At 47.8% G+C, this 17,425-nt stretch overlaps 1 protein-coding gene across 5 annotated transcripts in view; it reads left to right on the forward strand.

Moving 5' to 3' along the window:
- Positions 1-17,425, forward strand: part of usp45 (ubiquitin specific peptidase 45) — a 370,776-nt gene that overhangs the window by 317,797 nt on the left and 35,554 nt on the right. For 4 of the 5 annotated variants that reach the window (XM_038799526.1, XM_038799531.1, XM_038799525.1 and 1 more), the window contains one exon: positions 561-1,588. In XM_038799526.1, coding sequence (XP_038655454.1) covers positions 561-688 — 128 coding nt within the window. In that variant the 3' untranslated portion in view covers positions 689-1,588. Of the gene's footprint in view, positions 1-560; positions 1,589-17,425 lie in introns of those variants that run through there. The other variant, XM_038799527.1, reaches the window with a different exon arrangement.

Genomic DNA, 17,425 nt, shown 5'->3' on the forward strand with positions numbered 1-17,425 from the left:
AAGGCTGAGAGGTGACTTAATAGAGACATATAAGATAGTCAGAGGGTTAGATAGGGTGGACAGTGAGAGTCTTTTTCCTCGGATAGTGATGACCAACACGAGGGGACATAGCTTTAAATTGAGGGGTGATAGATATAGGACAGATGTCAGAGGCAGTTTCTTTACTCAGAGAGTAGTAGGGGTGTGGAACGCCCTGCCTGCAATAGTAGTAGACTCGCCAACTTTAAGGGCATTTAAGTGGTCACTGGATAGACATATGGATGAAAATGGAATAGTGTAGGTCAGATTGGCTTCAGATGGTTTCACAGGTCGGCGCAACATCGAGGGCCGAAGGGCCCGTACTGCGCTGTAGTGTTCTATGTTCTACAAAATAGCTAGGTTTAGACACCAAAATATTCCTCATCTTATAATGATGTCTAACTTTTGAATTTGTTCCTTATTTCAAATTCTTGTTATTTTAAGAGTTGCTTTACAGAATTTAAGAACAATCAGTTAAGTAGGAATGCAATGTTTTAAATTTGTGTTTAACAGATTTGCTCATAATGATCTTTGCTTTTCAGGTTTCAGAGATGTTGGAGCACCACCAGGGCAGTGGGTTTATGTTAATGACACCCATGTACAGACAGTTCCTGAAGCCAGGGTACTAAATGCTCAAGCCTATTTATTGTTTTACGAACAACTTTTATAAAAGCACCGTTTAGGAAGTGTACTGTAAGGCAACGGACGTTTATAACACTCTCTGCTTTGTAACATCTCTCTCCAAACTTTTTCATGCTATATTTCATTAAGTTACAAGGACATCATGATCAAAATCTATTGCAACCAGCAGTAAAATTAAATGCAAAAAAGTATGAATGTATGTAAATTCAGTGGAAGTTGATGTTTACTTACAAATGATGCCTCTGATACTGCATTGTATTTTTTTTCCCAGATTTATATTTTGACTTACTGAAATGCAGGCATTTTCATCATGGTCATTTTCATTTCACAAATATTTTTCAATTTCAAAAAGATGCTGCTCTGATTGCATTTAAAAAGACAATGACCATGCTCATTCAAAAGTGAGGAAGATTACTCTCTAAATATTAGAGTAGAAATAATTATATTCTCATGTTTCATTCGTAATGATATTTACTGTCAAAAACAGAAAAAAACAACGGATGTATTGACTGGTATACGAGTAATTATGAGTTATTATCCAATATTTTTTAAAATGGAGATTATTTGGTTCATTGAAAATCCATCACACTTCAATTTATGTACACATTGCATTGCATGATAAAACCTCTGCCACAAATTTGAATCCTAAAACATAGTGGTATCCAAGAATGAATGGAACATGACAGATTGTGTGCATTTGGAGTGTCATATCTGCGTTAATTCACACAAAATATCATATCGGAACGGCACGGTGATGCTTGATGCACTGAGGGTCTCTTTTAGTACACTTACATTTCTTTATGGATTTAACTTGCACAGTTTCACCATGCCGTTTAATTTATGTATCTTTGTTCTGAATCTTTATTGATGCTCACTATGATAAACATATTTCATATTCAAGGATATTTTAATAAATAATTATCTCCTAGCATGTGTTCTTTTGTATTATTAAACAGTTTAACCAATAAGATCTAGTTTTTCAACCAATAGTTATATTTTAAAGAAAACACTCGTAATATTATATTTATAATAAACATCAAAGGCTGACTGAAGGAGAATAAATGGTTTTGTGGTCAGGTTCCATCATAAATTTCTTCCCAAAGAGGTAGATATGGAATTACATGATTCCAATCAGGAGCGCTAATGTCTCCCGCTCTGTTGGAGTAGTTTGATTGGCTGCTGATACGCTTTTGGAATAAAATGCAGTTGACTTTTCCTTTTAAGGTAAACAACTTCCTAGCCTTTTTTAAGAAGCATTTTCTTTTTTCTCTTGGATCATAGAATTGTAGTGAGGATGTTTCCTCAGATAGTGATTTCTTGAGATTGTTAAATATATCTTGGTGGTCTTCGTGCCATAGAAAAGGCACTTATTTCCTGAGATATTCCCAAAGTGTTGACGCTTTCTGTGCAAAGTTGGAAATATATGTTTCATGAATGCGAGAATTTTGCATGCCTTGGAGGCTGCGTTTTTGACTTTGCACACTCCACTTTAAATTATTTTTGATGTGGAATTCTAAGGGCATTTTTTAGTAACTTCAAAGGGGAGACGATGCACTGAGTAGTTTGGTACTGATGGGCATCAAGTATTGCTGATTTGCATAATGTTACACTTCTCTATGTTGAATTTAATTCCTCATATGTTGGCCCATTTGATAAGATTATTTAGGTATTCCTGAAAGCTAACTTCATCTGCTCTTCAGCAATGGATCTATAGACTAGATAGTCATCTGCAAAGAATCTGATCTGACTTAATACTTAATATTCTGGCCTGGACTTTATTTATAAAGAGGACAACCAAATCTGGCCTAGGGTGGTAACTTGATGAATGTCTTAAGACTGGTTTCCAGTTTGAGGTTTCTCCATTCACTGTGACTCTTTGTTGCCATTTGATAAGCAATGTTCTTACTCATTGCTTAGTGTTTCCTCAGAATCCATAATGATCTAGTTTTTCTAGTAACTTCATGTGTGATTTATATAAAAATCTAAAATAGCTAGATCTGTGATGATGCGATTGTCAAGGTTATGGGTCAGATCGTAGATGATAAGGATGATTTGTGGTTCTGTCAATCTAGCTTCACAAATGGCAAGCCGTTGGTCAATAAGGGTATTCTGCCCTTCCAAGGTGTTTCATTAGCTGATAGCAATGATGTGTTCTAGTAATTTACAGCAAAACTAATCAAAACGGGTCAGTAAGAGGTCGTACAACACCAGGTTATAGTCCAGCAGGTTTGTTGGGAATCACTAGCTTTCGGAGCGCAGCTCTTTCATCAGGTGAGTTATGAAGGTGATGAGGTGACTCATCTGATGGTGAGTGGGTCGGCAATTGCAATATCAGATCATGCTCTGCATTGGATGGATATGGTATTGGAGAAGGGAGTGGTACAGAGACCAGGGTGGAAATTAGATGCGGGACTGTTGGGGGAGCGAGGGTTCTGTAACAAAATTGAAAAAGTAATTGAGGAATATGTAGGTTTCAACTGCATGGGTGAGGTGTCGAAGGCGGTTGTCTGGGAGGCCCTAAAGGCGGTAGTGAGGGGTGATGCAATCTCATTCAAGGCTAGGCTAGACAAAGAGGAGAGGTTGGAGGTTCAGTGGGTAATAGATGAGATGCTGGAGGTAGATAGGAGTTATGCAGAAGATGGGGACCCAGCGAAGTTGGAAAAGAGAAAGGAACTACAGGCGAGCTTTGACCGTCTATCTACCAGGAAGGTGGTATGCCAATTGAGGCGAGCAAAGGGTGCAGTTTACGAGCATGGAGAGAAGGCGTATGCTTGCGGGTCAGCTCCGGAGGGAGGCTGCGGCAAGGGAAATTGTCCAGGTGCGGGACAGGGCAGGGAAGTTGGTGGTAGCTCCAGATCAAATTAACAAGGTCTTTAAGGAATTCTATGAGAAGTTGTACAGGTCAGAGCCACCTGGGGGAGACCGAGAGATGCACGAATTTCTAGATGGGCTGGAGAACCCGAGGTTGGGGGAGGGAAGTCAGGGCTACATTAGAAGAGGCGATAGTTGGGCAGGAGATAAAAGATGTGATTAGGAGGATGCAGTCATGGCTGGTGGCTGGGCCAGATAGGTTTCCGGTGGAATATTATAAAAAATTCAAGGATAGCCTGGTATAGCTGATGATGGGGATTTTTGAGGAGGTGATAGGGAAGGAGGTGTTACCACAAACTTTGGGGCAGGCATCGATTTCTCTGTTGCTTAAAAGAGATAACAATCCGACAGAGTGTGGGTCATATAGGCCCGTATCACTTTTAAACGTCGATGCAAAGATATTGGCGAAGGTACTGGCAGGTAGGCTGGAGGAGTGCCTCCTGAAGGTGATAGGTGAAGATCACACTGGGTTTGTGAGAGGGAGGCAGCTCTTTTTGAACATTAGGAGGGTATTGAACGCGGTTATGGCACCGGCAAAGGGGAAGGAAACAGAGGTGGTTGTGGCATTGGACGCCGAGAAAACGTTTAACCGGGTAGAATGGGGGTACTTGATGGCAGTTCTGGAGCGGTTTAGGATAAGACCATGATTTGTGGACTGGGTAAAAGTACTGTATAAGGAGCCGAGGGAGAGTGTCCGCACAAATAACATCAGCTCAAAATACTTTTCTCTCCACCTTGGGACTAGGCAGAGATGTCCCATGTCCCCCCTGCTGTTTTCACTCGCAATTGAGCTGTTGGCCATCGCGTTAAGAAGTTTGGGGGTATGGAAAGGGATAGTGCGAGAGGGGATAGAGCATAGGGTGTTCTTGTATGCTGATGACTTGTTATATGTGTCGGAACCGAATGTGTCGATGGGGGGAATATTGCAGCTCCTTCGAATGTTTGGGTTTCTCTTGGCGTACAAATTAAATCAAGGCGAGTGAATATTTTGTGGTGCCTCGGCTGGGGGTTGGGTCAGGTGTGAGGGGGCTGCCATTCCATAGGGCAGGGACTCACTTTAGATACCTGGGGAAGCAGGTTGCTCGGGATTGGGGGGAGTCCGTAGGTACAACATTTCTAGTTTGTTGGGGAGGATGAAAGCTGATCTGACAAGGTGGGATGGTCTCCCTCTGTCACTGGCGGCTCGGGTACAGGTGGTTAAAATGAATGTGTTGCCGCGATTTCTGTTTATTTTCCAATGCCTGCTGATTTTCCTGCCAAAGGCATTTTTAGAGAGATTGAAGGGATGATTACCTCGTTTATATAGATTTCATAGAATTTACAGTGCAGAAGGAGGCCATTCGGCCCATCGAGTCTGCACCGGCTCTTGGAAAGAGCACCCTACCCAACCCCACATCACCACCCTATCCCTATGGGGAGGGAAGGTGGCCACAATTAGAAAGGTGCTACTACAGAGAGGAGGACAGGCGGGGGATTTGGGTCTTCCGAACCTGATGTATTATTACTGGGCGGCGAATGTGCAGAAGGTACGGAGCTGGGTCAAAGGGGTTCATAGAATCATGGAATTTACAGTGCAAAAGGAAGCCATTCGGCTCATTGAGTCTGCACCGGCTCTTGGAAAGAGCACCCTACCCAAGCCCACACCTCTACCCTATCCCCATAACCCAGTAACCCCACCCAACACTAAGGGCAATTTTGGACTCTTAAGGGCAATTTAGCATGGCCAATCCACCTAACCTGCACATCTTTGGACTGTGGGAGGAAACCGGAGCACCCGGAGGAAACCTACGTAGACACGGGGAGAACATGTAGACTCCACACAGGCTGTGACCCAGCCGGGACTCAAACCTGGGACCCTGGAGCTGTGCTAACCACTGCTACCATGCTTCCCACTGGGTTGACTCCCAGTGGGTCAGAATGGAGGAGAGTTTGTGTAGGGGGTCGGGATTGAAGGCACTAGCAACAGTCCGCTCCCAATGGCCCTGGGGAAATACTCTGGGAATCTGGTAGTCATAGCTTTATTGAGAATTTGTAGGTAGTTTCGACAGCATTTTGGTTTTGGGGCAGGGACAAGGGAAATGCCCATTCGGGGAACCATAGATTTGAGCCAGGGAAGTGGGATGGAAATTTTCGGAGATGGGAGGAGACAGGAATTAGAACACTAAAAGATTTGTTTCTTGGGGGTCGGTTTGCAGGATTGAAGGAGCTGGGAGCGAAGTATGGGCTGGAGCAGGGACAAATATTTAGATACATGCAGGTTCGAGACTTTGCCAAATAGGAGATACAGAGCTTCCCGGTCGAGCCGGCTTCCACGTTGCTGGAGAACAGAGGGACTGGAGAAAGGGGTAGTGTCGGCGGTTTACGGGGCTATTTTGGAAGAGGAGAAGGCACTGCTGGAAGGGATCAAGGCAAAGTGGGAGGAAGAATTGGGAGAGGGTGTGGAGGAGAGGCTTTGGTGTGAGGTGCTCCGGAGCATGAGCGCCTCTACCTCGTGTGCGAGGTTGGGGCTGATACAGCTGAAGGTGGTATATCGAGCACACCTCGATGTACTACTGTTTTGGTACTGTACAAAATTGGAACATTACAGGAAGGAGGGTTTTAGGGTAATGTCTAAAGTGGTGCACATGAAATTGGACCCGGGCCCTCGGGAGGCCACATTCAGGGTGTCGGAGCAACCGGGGTTGGAAACTGGTGCGGAGGCAGATGTTGTAGCCTTCGCCTCGTTGATCGCCCAAAAGTGGATCCTATTGAGATGGAGAGGTCTATACTACCCTCCCAACATTGTGGGCTTCCTGAGCTTCACCGATAATGCTTCACTACAAGATGCCTCTAATGTGTCCTCCCTCAAAACAGCTGTGATATGCTCACTAATCAGAAATGCAATCCCCCAACTTTTTTGTTTCCCTTTCTGTCCCGTCTAAAACAACAATATCCCGGAATGTTAAGATGCCAGTCCTGTCCCTTCTTTAACCATATCTCCATAATTGCAATTACACCATAGTTCCATGCCATAATCCAGGCTTTCAATTCATCTGTCTTACTTGTTATAGGTTCGATTCCCGGCTTGGGTCGCTGTCTGTGCGGAGTCTGCACATTCTCCCCATGCCTGCGTGGGTTTCCTCCGGGTGCTCCGGTTTCCTCCTACAAGTCCTGAAAGACGTGCTGTTAGGTAATTTGGACATTCTAAATTCTCCCTCAGTGCCCAAACAGGCGCCGGAATGTGGTGACTAGGAATCTTTCACAGTAATTTCATTGCAGTGTTAACTTGTGACAATAAAGATTATTATTATTACTGGCCTGCTGTTCCGGTTCCCACCCAGCGTGCTGGGACTGTGTCGGCACCGTCAGCGGGTCACTGTCGAGGGCAGAAGGGGTGATCTGAGCGCCGGTGCTCCTCAATCTATGTTATAACCTGACCCCTGCCTGTCTGCTGAGTGCTCGCTCACACCCGTCGCCTGCATGAGGTGGGTGGGGGGGATGCCTGGAGAGATGGACCAATGGTTCGGAGGTTGGCCCGCATTGTGGAAGAAAGTGACAGGCAACATACTGGTTGTGGTCAAAGGTTTTTAATGTTTCTGATGTACCATCAATTGGACGCGAGGCACGATGAAGGTCCAAACTTAGGCTTTAATCGGATAGTTGTTAGCCCGGTGGTCGACTACAGAGAAAGGCCGACCGCCGGGAACTCTGGGTACTTCGAGGCGGGGTCTACTTGCCTCTCGACCAATTGGTGAGCAGTCACATGACTAGTCCGAGCCAATCAGACGAGAGGCACATGACCAGCCAGAGCCAATAGGAAACCAATGCTCTGCACCAATGGCAGTGCTCCCATTCATACCACCACATTCACCCCTTGTGGAGAAAGAAGGCGGGGGGGGGTGTTGTAAGGGGAAGAGAGAGGGAGAGTGGGGGCGAGGACTGGTGGTATGAGTAGAGACAATCGAAAGATGGGGGCTGCACACTGGCTCGTGGCAAAATGAACAAAACTAAATACAGTAAGATGCAAAAAAAATTACAATAAAGTCCATGGTTGCATCAGAGGGACACGATCAGCCTGTCGGGTGTCCGTGGTGTTCTGATGGCTCGTCGCAGTGGAGCCGGTGATGTCGGGCCGATGGTCGTCCTTGCCTCCGGGAGTGTCGGTCGTAGATGTGTCTCCGTACCCTGGGCCGGTGGTGGAGACGCTGTAATCGGGGAAGAGGGGGTCTGTGCGCTAGGTCGTGGGGGCGCTGGGGGGAATTGGGGTTGGGGGGGAGGTGTTGATGTAAGGGGAGAAGGCCGCACGCCGGCGGGTGCCAGGTCCTGAAGCGAGACCGTATCCTGCCGACCGTCGGGATACTCCACGTACGCATACTGCGGGTTGGTGTGGAGTAACTGGACTCGCTCAACCAACGGGTCGGACTTGTGCACCCGCACATGCTTCCGGAGCAAGGTGGGCCCGGGGGAGGCCAGCCAGGTCGGTAGAGGGGATCCTGAGGACGACTTCCTAGGGAAAACAAGAAGACGTTCATGAGGTGTTTGATTAGTGGTAGTACAGAGGAGAGACCGGATTGAATGGAGGGCGTTGGGGATGACCTCTTGCCAACAGGGGATAGGGAGATCTCTGGACCATAGGGCCAGCAGGATGGTCTTCCAGATGGTGCCATTCTCCCGCTCGACCTAACCGGCACCCCGGGGGTTATAACTGGTCGTCCTGCTGGAGGCTATGCCCCTGCTGAGCAGGAATTGACGCAGTTCGTGACTCATAAAGGAGGACCCCCGGTCGCTGTGGATGTACGCGAGGTAACCGAACAGGGAGAAGATGGATAGGAGGGACTTTATGACGGTTGTTGTGGTCATGTCGGGATGGGGGACGGCAAAAGGTAAGCGGGAGTACTCATCAATAACACTCAAGAAATATGTGTTGCGGTTGTTGGAAGGGAGGGGACCCTTGAAGTCTATGCTGAGACGTCCGAAGGAGTGGGACGCCTTGATCAGATGCGCTCGTTCGGGGCGGTAGAAGTGCGGTTTGCACTCGGCGCAGATGTGGCAGTCCATGGTGACGGTCCTGACTTCATCAACGTAGTAGGGCAGGTTGCGGGTCTTGATAAAGTGGTAAAAACGGGTGACCCCTGGATGGCAGAGGTCCGTGTGGAGGGAGCGGAGGCGGTCAATCTGCGCGCTGGCGCAGGTACCGCGGGATAGGGCATCGGGAGGCTCGTTGAGCTTCCCAGGACGATACAAGATATCGTAGTTGTACGTGGACAACTCGATCCACCACCGCAAGATCTTGTTGTTCTTGATCTTGCCCCTCTGTGCATTATCGAAAATGAAAGCTACTGACCGTTGGTCTGTGAGGAGGGTAAACTTCCTGCCGGCCAGATAGTGCCTCCAATAACGCACAGCTTCGACTATGGCCTGTGCCTCCTTTTCCACCGAGGAGTGGCGGATTTCGGAAGCGTGGAGGGTCCGGGAGAAGAAGGCCACGGGTCTGCCCGCTTGGTTCAGGGTGACCGCCAGAGCTACATCAGACGCGTCGCTCTCGACCTGGAATGGGAGGGACTCGTCAATAGCATGCATCGTGGCCTTTGCAATATCCGCTTTGATGCGGCTAAAGGCCTGGCGGGTCTCAATCGACAGGGGAATGGAGGTGGACTGGATGAGAGGGCGGGCTTTGTCGGCGTAGTTAGGGACCCATTGGGCGTAATAGGAGAAGAAGCCCAGGCAGCGTTTGAGGGAGTTGGGGAGAGGGAGTTCCATCAGGGGGCGCATTAGTTCGGGATCGGGGCCTATCACTCCGTTACGCACTATGTAGCCAAGGATGGCTAGGCGGTCGGTGCTAAACACGCACTTATCCTTATTGTAGGTTAAATTAAGGAGTTTCGTGGTTCGGAGGAATTTTTGAAGGTTGATGTCATGGTCCTGCTGGTCGTGGCCACAGATGGTGACGTTATCGAGATACGGGAAGGTAGCCCGTAAACCGTGCTTGTCGACCATTCAGTCCATCTCCAGTTGGAAGACCGAGACCCCATTTGTGATACCGAATGGAACCCTGAGGAAGTGGTAGAGGCGCCCATCTGCCTCAAACGCGGTGTACCTGCGGTCACTCGCGCGGATGGGGAGCTGGTGGTACGCAGACTTAAGATCTACCGTGGAAATGACTTTGTACTTCGCGATCCTGTTAACCAGGTCGGAAATACGGGGGAGAGGATATGCGTCCAGCTGCGTAAACCTGTTGATGGTCTGACTGTAATCAATGACCATCCGGTTTTTCTCCCCAGTCCGAACTACCAGCACTTGGGCTCGCCAGGGACAGTTGCTGTCCTCGATGACTCCTTCCTTAATGAGCCTCTGGACCTCGGACCCGATAAAGGTCCGGTCCTGGGCACTGTATCGTCTGCTCCTAGTGGCGACAGGTTTACAATCTGGGGTGAGATTAGCAAACAAGGAAGGGGGTCCACTTTGAGGGACGCGAGGCTGCAGACAGTAAGGGGGTGTTGCTCGTTTTACTGGAGTGTATTAACATGCCTCCGTTTAAAGGCCGTGTGCTTAACACTACTATGGCTCTGTGTATGTAATTATGCTCAGGAGTCGCCAGGTGCCGTATTTAGACACCTCACAAGTATATCAAGGTCAGGTTCAAAGTAATAAATCTGTACACCGATTAGTAAGTCCAAACGATTGATATTTATTATGACAAATATAATAAATACACATGCATACGCTAAAGAGACTAACTTACTTCTAATACTAAACAACTAAAATACTTATCTAGACAGGAACAGGCAAGGTCAGGGAGCAAGGCCTTCGTCCCGTTCTTGGTCTGCAACTCTCAGGTACTTAAAGTTGTCAGGATCTAGCAAGGTCTGGATCACGTAGTGATCATTGTATTGGCACTTACAGTTCGATGGCTGATGGCTCAACGGCTGGTGATGGAACTGGAGTCAGGATGCGATGTAGCAGCAAAGCAGAGCCGGAGCGACAAAACAGACCGAACCATGTGCGGGGTCTACTTTTATAGTCCCTAGAAGTCCGTGCTCCTTCGGGGCGGGCCTTTTACCTGCCATGTATCAATTGGGCCTTCTAAACCCCCCCAATCTGAGGGTCGTTTCTCGATGGGTGGGCTGTCCCTATGGTTCTTTGTGTTGGATACAGTGGTGCCGTTCTGTCTGGGCGTCTACTCAAAAGTATCTATTAATACTTAAATGTTTCTATTGTACGGGGTCTGGATCTGGATCACCTCATTACTATGTAGATCTTGTTGCCATTTACACCTTTGGCTGAAACTCTGCACCTGGCCACAAACTGGTTTCTACGTGCAGAATGCTAATTAGTCTCCTGCAAACTGCTTGTCCTTGCTAAGACGGTTTTTCCCTGCAGCCTTAGCAGTTCTCCATTTTGTAGCCCAGTGTCCATCTTAGGTGGCTACATTCCCTCCTTGTGATCCTCACAAGAAATTGTGAAGGATCACCTATGCACGTTTCTTCGAGTGCCTTTGGGTGCCCTGTTTGTGTTCCCTGACCTTAGCAAGTTCCTGGGCGTCTACTCTGTCTTTATCTATGGCAAGAAAAAAAATTTTATCTGACATTTCTACTTGGCGCTATGTCAAAGGGGACATGCATTACCAATAACCGGGAACCTCTACCTATCACAAGTACTATCCTTATCTTACTTTAAACATTTTATTACAGCCTAAAAACCTTATCCATTCACACCACATTACATAGAACATAGAACATAGAACGATACAGCGCAGTACAGGCCCTTCGGCCCTCGATGTTGCACCGACATGGAAAAAAAAAAACTAAAGGCCATCTAACCTACACTATGCCCTTATCATCCATATGCTTATCCAATAAATTTTTAAATGCCCTCAATGTTGGCGAGTTCACTACTGTTGCAGGTAGGGCATTCCACGGCCTCACCACTCTTTGCGTAAAAAACCCACCTCTGACCTCTGTCCTATATCTATTACCCCTCAATTTAAGGCTATGTCCCCTCGTGCTAGCCACCTCCATCCGCGGGAGAAGGCTCTCGCTGTCCACCCTATCTAACCCTCTGATCATTTTGTATGCCTCTATTAAGTCACCTCTTAACCTTCTTCTCTCTAACGAAAACAACCTCAAGTCCATCAGTCTTTCCTCATAAGATTTTCCCTCCATACCAGGCAACATCCTGGTAAATCTCCTCTGCACCCGTTCCAAAGCTTCCACGTCCTTCCTATAATGAGGCGACCAGAACTGTACGCAATACTCCAAATGCGGCCGTACTAGAGTTTTGTACGACTGCAACATGACCTCATGGCTCCGGAACTCAATCCCTCTACCAATAAAGGCCAACACACCATAGGCCTTCTTCACAACCCTATCAACCTGGGTGGCAACTTTCAGGGATCTATGTACATGGACACCGAGATCCCTCTGCTCATCCACACTACCAAGAATTTTACCATTAGCCAAATATTCCGCATTCCTGTTATTCTTTCCAAAGTGAATCACCTCACACTTCTCCACATTAAACTCCATTTGCCACCTCTCAGCCCAGGTCTGCAGCTTATCTATGTCCCTCTGTAACCTGCAACATCCTTCCGCACTGTCTACAACTCCACCGACTTTAGTGTCGTCTGCAAATTTACTCACCCATCCTTCTGCGCCCTCCTCTAGGTCATTTATAAAAATGACAAACAGCAACGGCCCCAGAACAGATCCTTGTGGTACGCCACTCGTAACTGAACTCCATTCTGAACATTTCCCATCAACTACCACTCTCTGTCTTCTTTCAACTAGCCAATTTCTGATCCACATCTCTAAATCACCCTCAATACCCAGCCTCCGTATTTTCTGCAATAGCCGACCGTGGGGAACCTTATCAAACGCTTTACTGAAATCCATATACACTTTCTGACTCGGCAGTCGAGTTCAGAACAATATAATACATTGGTATCCTTTATTAACATAGTGCTTTATTCATCAAGGGGCAAGGGGGATTGATGAAACCGAAAAATAGGGGATTGAACTCCGTAAACGGTTGAGGGGCAGGAACGGGAGGCTCTCCTTCTCCATTTCCTCAACCTGAGGGTCTGTACAATTACGCAGAGGATTGCAATCACCAACAGTGATTCAATCACGTACGACATTGAATACCATGTCATAAATTTTGTGCACCAGGTCTGAACTTCGCTGATCAGAGCTGAGCACGGGGAAGTTGGTGTGAGGGAAACATTGACGGCGGGGGTTGTGGGGGAAACGTGACTTGCTTCCACATATACAAATACAACATTTAACAGTAATAGGTAGGCTTCCATCATGGTCTTCTCTTCGTTCTCTTTGTTCTCTTCCTCCTGTATGGCCGATCCCTGCCGTGAACCCTCTTTCGATTCTTCGAAAGCTATGGGATCAAGCACAGTATCTGTCAATACACAGTTTAATATCCGTACTTGTTAGTGTATCTGTCCTCTCATTCCAATTGACCCATTAAATGACTGGCCAATTCACACCCTGTGACTCCCCTCATTTTTTTTTCAAAAGCGAATTTAGGAACAAAATACACCTAACAACTTTCCTCCTGCGAGCCGTCTCGCAGGCCTTGCCAATTTACCATCCGAGTGTTCCTGGATGTAAATATGTGGGATGGCGGCCTAAGGGCTACCTAACGAAAAATGAAAACAAATTTTGAAACAAAAGGTCGAATGGGTTGCGTATGGGCTGCTACGGGTACGATTTGAATGGAATCCCCGGGTAAGGCGTGCTGTGCCGTACCCGAGCTTGGCTGACCAAAGTGGGTTCTCAGACAGGGCAGGTCCTCAATGCCGTTTCTCCACTGCCTGAGTAACCTGGAATGAACGGGCAAGAATGTGTTAACCGTGGGTTTTCAGCCTCTATTCGCCGAATAGAGGGGCACCTAAAAAACAAGGGAGGAGCCAAGATGCTCCAACATCTAAAAACAGGGAATAAGTCGTGAACCGTGTCGGTTCACCAGAGGATACAACTGAAGTTCTCAAAGGTTTCAGCGGAGAAACTAGAGTGCGTGTAAGGTGGTCACAATCTTTTCAGCTGAAAAGATCTGCAATCAAAACCCTTAACATATCAACAAGCAAACAAACATAAACTAGCAAACAAACATAAACTAACAAACAAAACATACGTGCAGGTTCCATCAGAAAGGATATCGCTTCCCTCAAGCGGTTCCTATTTTACATCATCTGGACACCTCACTTTTTCTCTGCCTCTGTGAACAGGGTCACAAAGGGGTTGCCGTATCAGGATTCAGACACCGTGTCGTCCTGCTCTCCCGGATCCCACACCCTTGTGTGGATCAGGCATGCAATTTTGGAATTATGTGACCGGGGGTCACTTTCATCGTTACGGACAAGTCTGTATGAATTGTCCCTGTGCCATAGTGTGGGGTCTAAACTTGAATGGGCATTGTCGGGGTAGTCGGGGTCGGGTGGTGGGTCTGGATATTTGATATAGGTGACTTCCATGGGGTCACTGGAGTCGGGGTCGTAGTCGCTGCAGTGTGGGCTGTAGGGTTGTGTGCTGTGGCTGTCCTCAAAGTCAGTGTCAGTATCGCTGTCTCTGCTGTGGCAGCTTGTGGGCGTTTCGGGGCGTGGTCTGTTGTGGTCAGTGGGCGGAGTCGTGGGCGAGTCCGATGATGAACTGGTCTGTGAGGGGGATGGTGGAAACGTGTCTCTAGTGGGCGGGGCGAGGTGTTCTGCTGCGTCTAGCAGGACATGGTGTGCGTGGTTAGACTGTGTTCCATATGCCTTCAGTTGGTTAATATGGAACCACGCAGTCTTTCCATTGGGGTATTTTATCCTGTAAACTGAGGGGCTAATTTTGTCCGAAATTGAATATGGGCCTGAAAATTTTGGTGCCAAAGAACTGCTGGGGTTATACACAGATAGCATTACCTGTTGCCCAACCTGGAATTCTGTGGGGTGTACGTTCTTATTAAAGCAGGCTGTGCTTTGTCTGCGGCGTTTTCCTAGTTGAACTGCGGCTGCGATCTGTGCAGACCTCACAGTCTCAACTAGGTCTTTAACTGCTTTCTCATGGGTGAGGGCCGTCACTTCGGGGCTAGTCATGTCCAGTCCTAAAAGGAATTCTGTACCTTTCATAGGGCGTCCGGTCATGAGTGTGTGTGGGGTGAAACCTGTAGATGTGGAAACCGTATTTCGGATAAACATTGGTGCAAATGGGAGTACTGAATCCCATGTAGAATTGCTCTCTTGAACCATTTTTCTAAGGGTCGATTTTAGGGTCCGATTCATGCGCTCTACAATCCCGCTGGACTGTGGGTGATACGCAATGTGAAAATTTTGTTTGATGCCGAATATGGTCAGGATGTTCTTCATGACACGTCCTGTGAAGTGAGATCCCTGGTCCGAATCTATACTTCTAGGTAAACCCCATCTCGTGAAGATGTGGTGGGTCAGGATCTTTGCAGCTGTCTTAGCTGTATTCGTTCGTGAGGGGACTGCCTCTACCCATTTGGTAAAGGTATCAATTACCACCAGCACGTATTTATAGCCATTCCTACAAGGGGGCAATGGTCCTATAAAGTCGATCTGGAGGTTTGTCCAGGGGCCATTAACTGGTCGAGTATGCCGAAGCTGTGCCTTTTTGGAATACCTCTCCGAGTTATTCTGGGCGCAAATAAGGCAATTCTCGATGTAATGGGTTACATCGGTCCTTAGGTTAGGCCACCAACAGAGTTGCCTGAGGTGCCTCGTGGTCGTGTCGATCCCTTGATGTCCGTGTCCGTCATGGAACAAAGCAATCATTTGGTTTCTGTCCTGCTGCGGGACCACATAAAGCTGGTCCTTGATGATCACACCCTCATGTGTGGTCAGAGCGTGTCGGAACTTATCATACTGGGGCACAAAATTTCCTTTAAAAATCTCCCTGAGATCCTCATCCTGCTTCTGTGCCTCTGCTAAATCCTTAATATCTGTCTGTGAGACCTGAACTGCACTCACAGGAGCGCTAGCTGGTGCGCTAGCTGGGGGTGTCCAAAAGTGTCCTCGCCTGGAACCTGCTTTAGCCAGTGCGTCGGCTTTTACATTCCCAGGGGGGGAGGACCTATGGTGGCTTCTAACTTTTATAATGCCAAAGGTCCTATCCTTCGCTTTGTCTAGGATGTGGCGGAGTAAAGGGGCTGATGGAAGGGGTTTCCCGTCTGCGGAGACAAAACCTCGTGTCCTCCACAGGGGTAGAAAATCTGTTAAGCTGTTGCAGACATATAGACTGTCCGAATATATGTCTGCCGGGCTGGGGAAAGAATCGGGGTGGTCCACTATGTAAGCTATGGCCGCGAGCTCTGCTGCCTGCGCGCCTAAGTGACCTGGCAATTTTAGTGCTATTTCTTTTTTTTTTTAAATTTAGATTAGCCAATTATTTTTTCCAATTAAGGGGCAATTTAGCGTGGCCAATCCACCTACTCTGCACATTTTTGGGTTGTGGGGGCGAAACCCACGCAGACACGGGGAGAATGTGCAAACTCCACACGGACAGTGACCCAGAGCCGGGATCGAACCTGGGACCTCAGCGCCGTGAGGCGGTTGTGCTAACCACTAGGCCACCGTGCTGCCCTATTTTTTTAGTGCTATTTCTTCGAGTGCGCGACCCTGCGCGTCCTCAACATAGATGCCGCATCCAGTGATACGCTCACCATCTAAAACCGTGGATGAACCGTCCACGTATATCTTTAGTGGGCCACACGTGTCTGTGTGTTGGGGGCTTTGTCTTGGGTTCCCTATCTTCCTGGGGGGTGTCTTCGCTATGAAGGGTCCTGTGTTGTGTAGGGGTGCTACAATTTCACATTCATGGGGCTGTCCTGGATATTGGAGGTTGTCGGCTAAAAATGTGTGTGTCCGGGTCCGTTTTACCGTAATGTCGCGTCCTTGTAAAAGTAGTGTCCACCTAGCTGCCCTAATCTGGCTAACTGAACCGTCCTTCAGTCGACCGTCTAGGAGTAACTGTGTGGGGGTGTGCTCGGTCAAAATGGTGATGGGGTTGAGTCCGGTAATGTAGGAAAAGTATTGAACTGCCCAGAAAACTGCTAGGAGGTGCCTCTCGCAGGCTGAGAATCCTTGTTCTACTGGGTCTAACAGTCGGGAGGCATAAGCCACTGGTCTTAGCTGCTCGTGCCGTTCCTGAAGTAACACGGCCGAGAGGGTCAGATCTGTGCTCGCTACCTCTGTTGCACAGGGGGAGAGTTGGTCTGGGACTTGTAGCGCGGGTGCTGCGCTAAGGGCTCTCTTTAACTCTTCCACAGCCTCTGTATGCTGCGGAAGCCATTCCCAAGGGGCTCCTTTCTTAAGGAGGTCTGAGAGTGGGGCTGCCTTTGTCGCGAAGCCATTGATATGGTTCCGACAATAACCAACCAGTCCTAAGAACGACCGGAGGGCTGAAACATTCTGGGGAAGGGGCAATTTGACAATCGAATCAATTCTTTTGAATTCGATCTCGCGTTTGCCGTGTGTGATGACTGTACCCAAATACATCACTTTATTTTCCAATATCTGGGCCTTTCTGGGGTTAACTTTACATCCGATCGAGGTTAAAAGTTCCAGGAGCTCGGCCAGAAGCGTAATGTGCTCTGCCTTTGTGTCTGTCTGCAGTAATAGGTCGTCCACATACTGTACCAGACATTCGGGTCGGGAAAATTTTTCTAAACCATTCGCCAGCTGTCGGTGGAAAATGGAGGGGGAATTGTGGAATCCTTGTGGGAGGCATGTCCATGTATACTGCTGTGTTTTGAACGTGAAGGCAAATTTGTACTGGCACGCCTTTGCCAATGGGATTGACCAGAAGCCATTGCTAATGTCCAATACCGTGAAGGATTTGGAGTTGAGTCCCTGTTTGAGCATGGTCTCGGGACTTGTTGCTACCGTGGGGGCTACTGCTGGGGT

This window comes from Scyliorhinus canicula, chromosome 6, assembly GCF_902713615.1.
Source record: "Scyliorhinus canicula chromosome 6, sScyCan1.1, whole genome shotgun sequence".
Classification (NCBI taxonomy): Eukaryota; Metazoa; Chordata; class Chondrichthyes; order Carcharhiniformes; family Scyliorhinidae; genus Scyliorhinus; species Scyliorhinus canicula.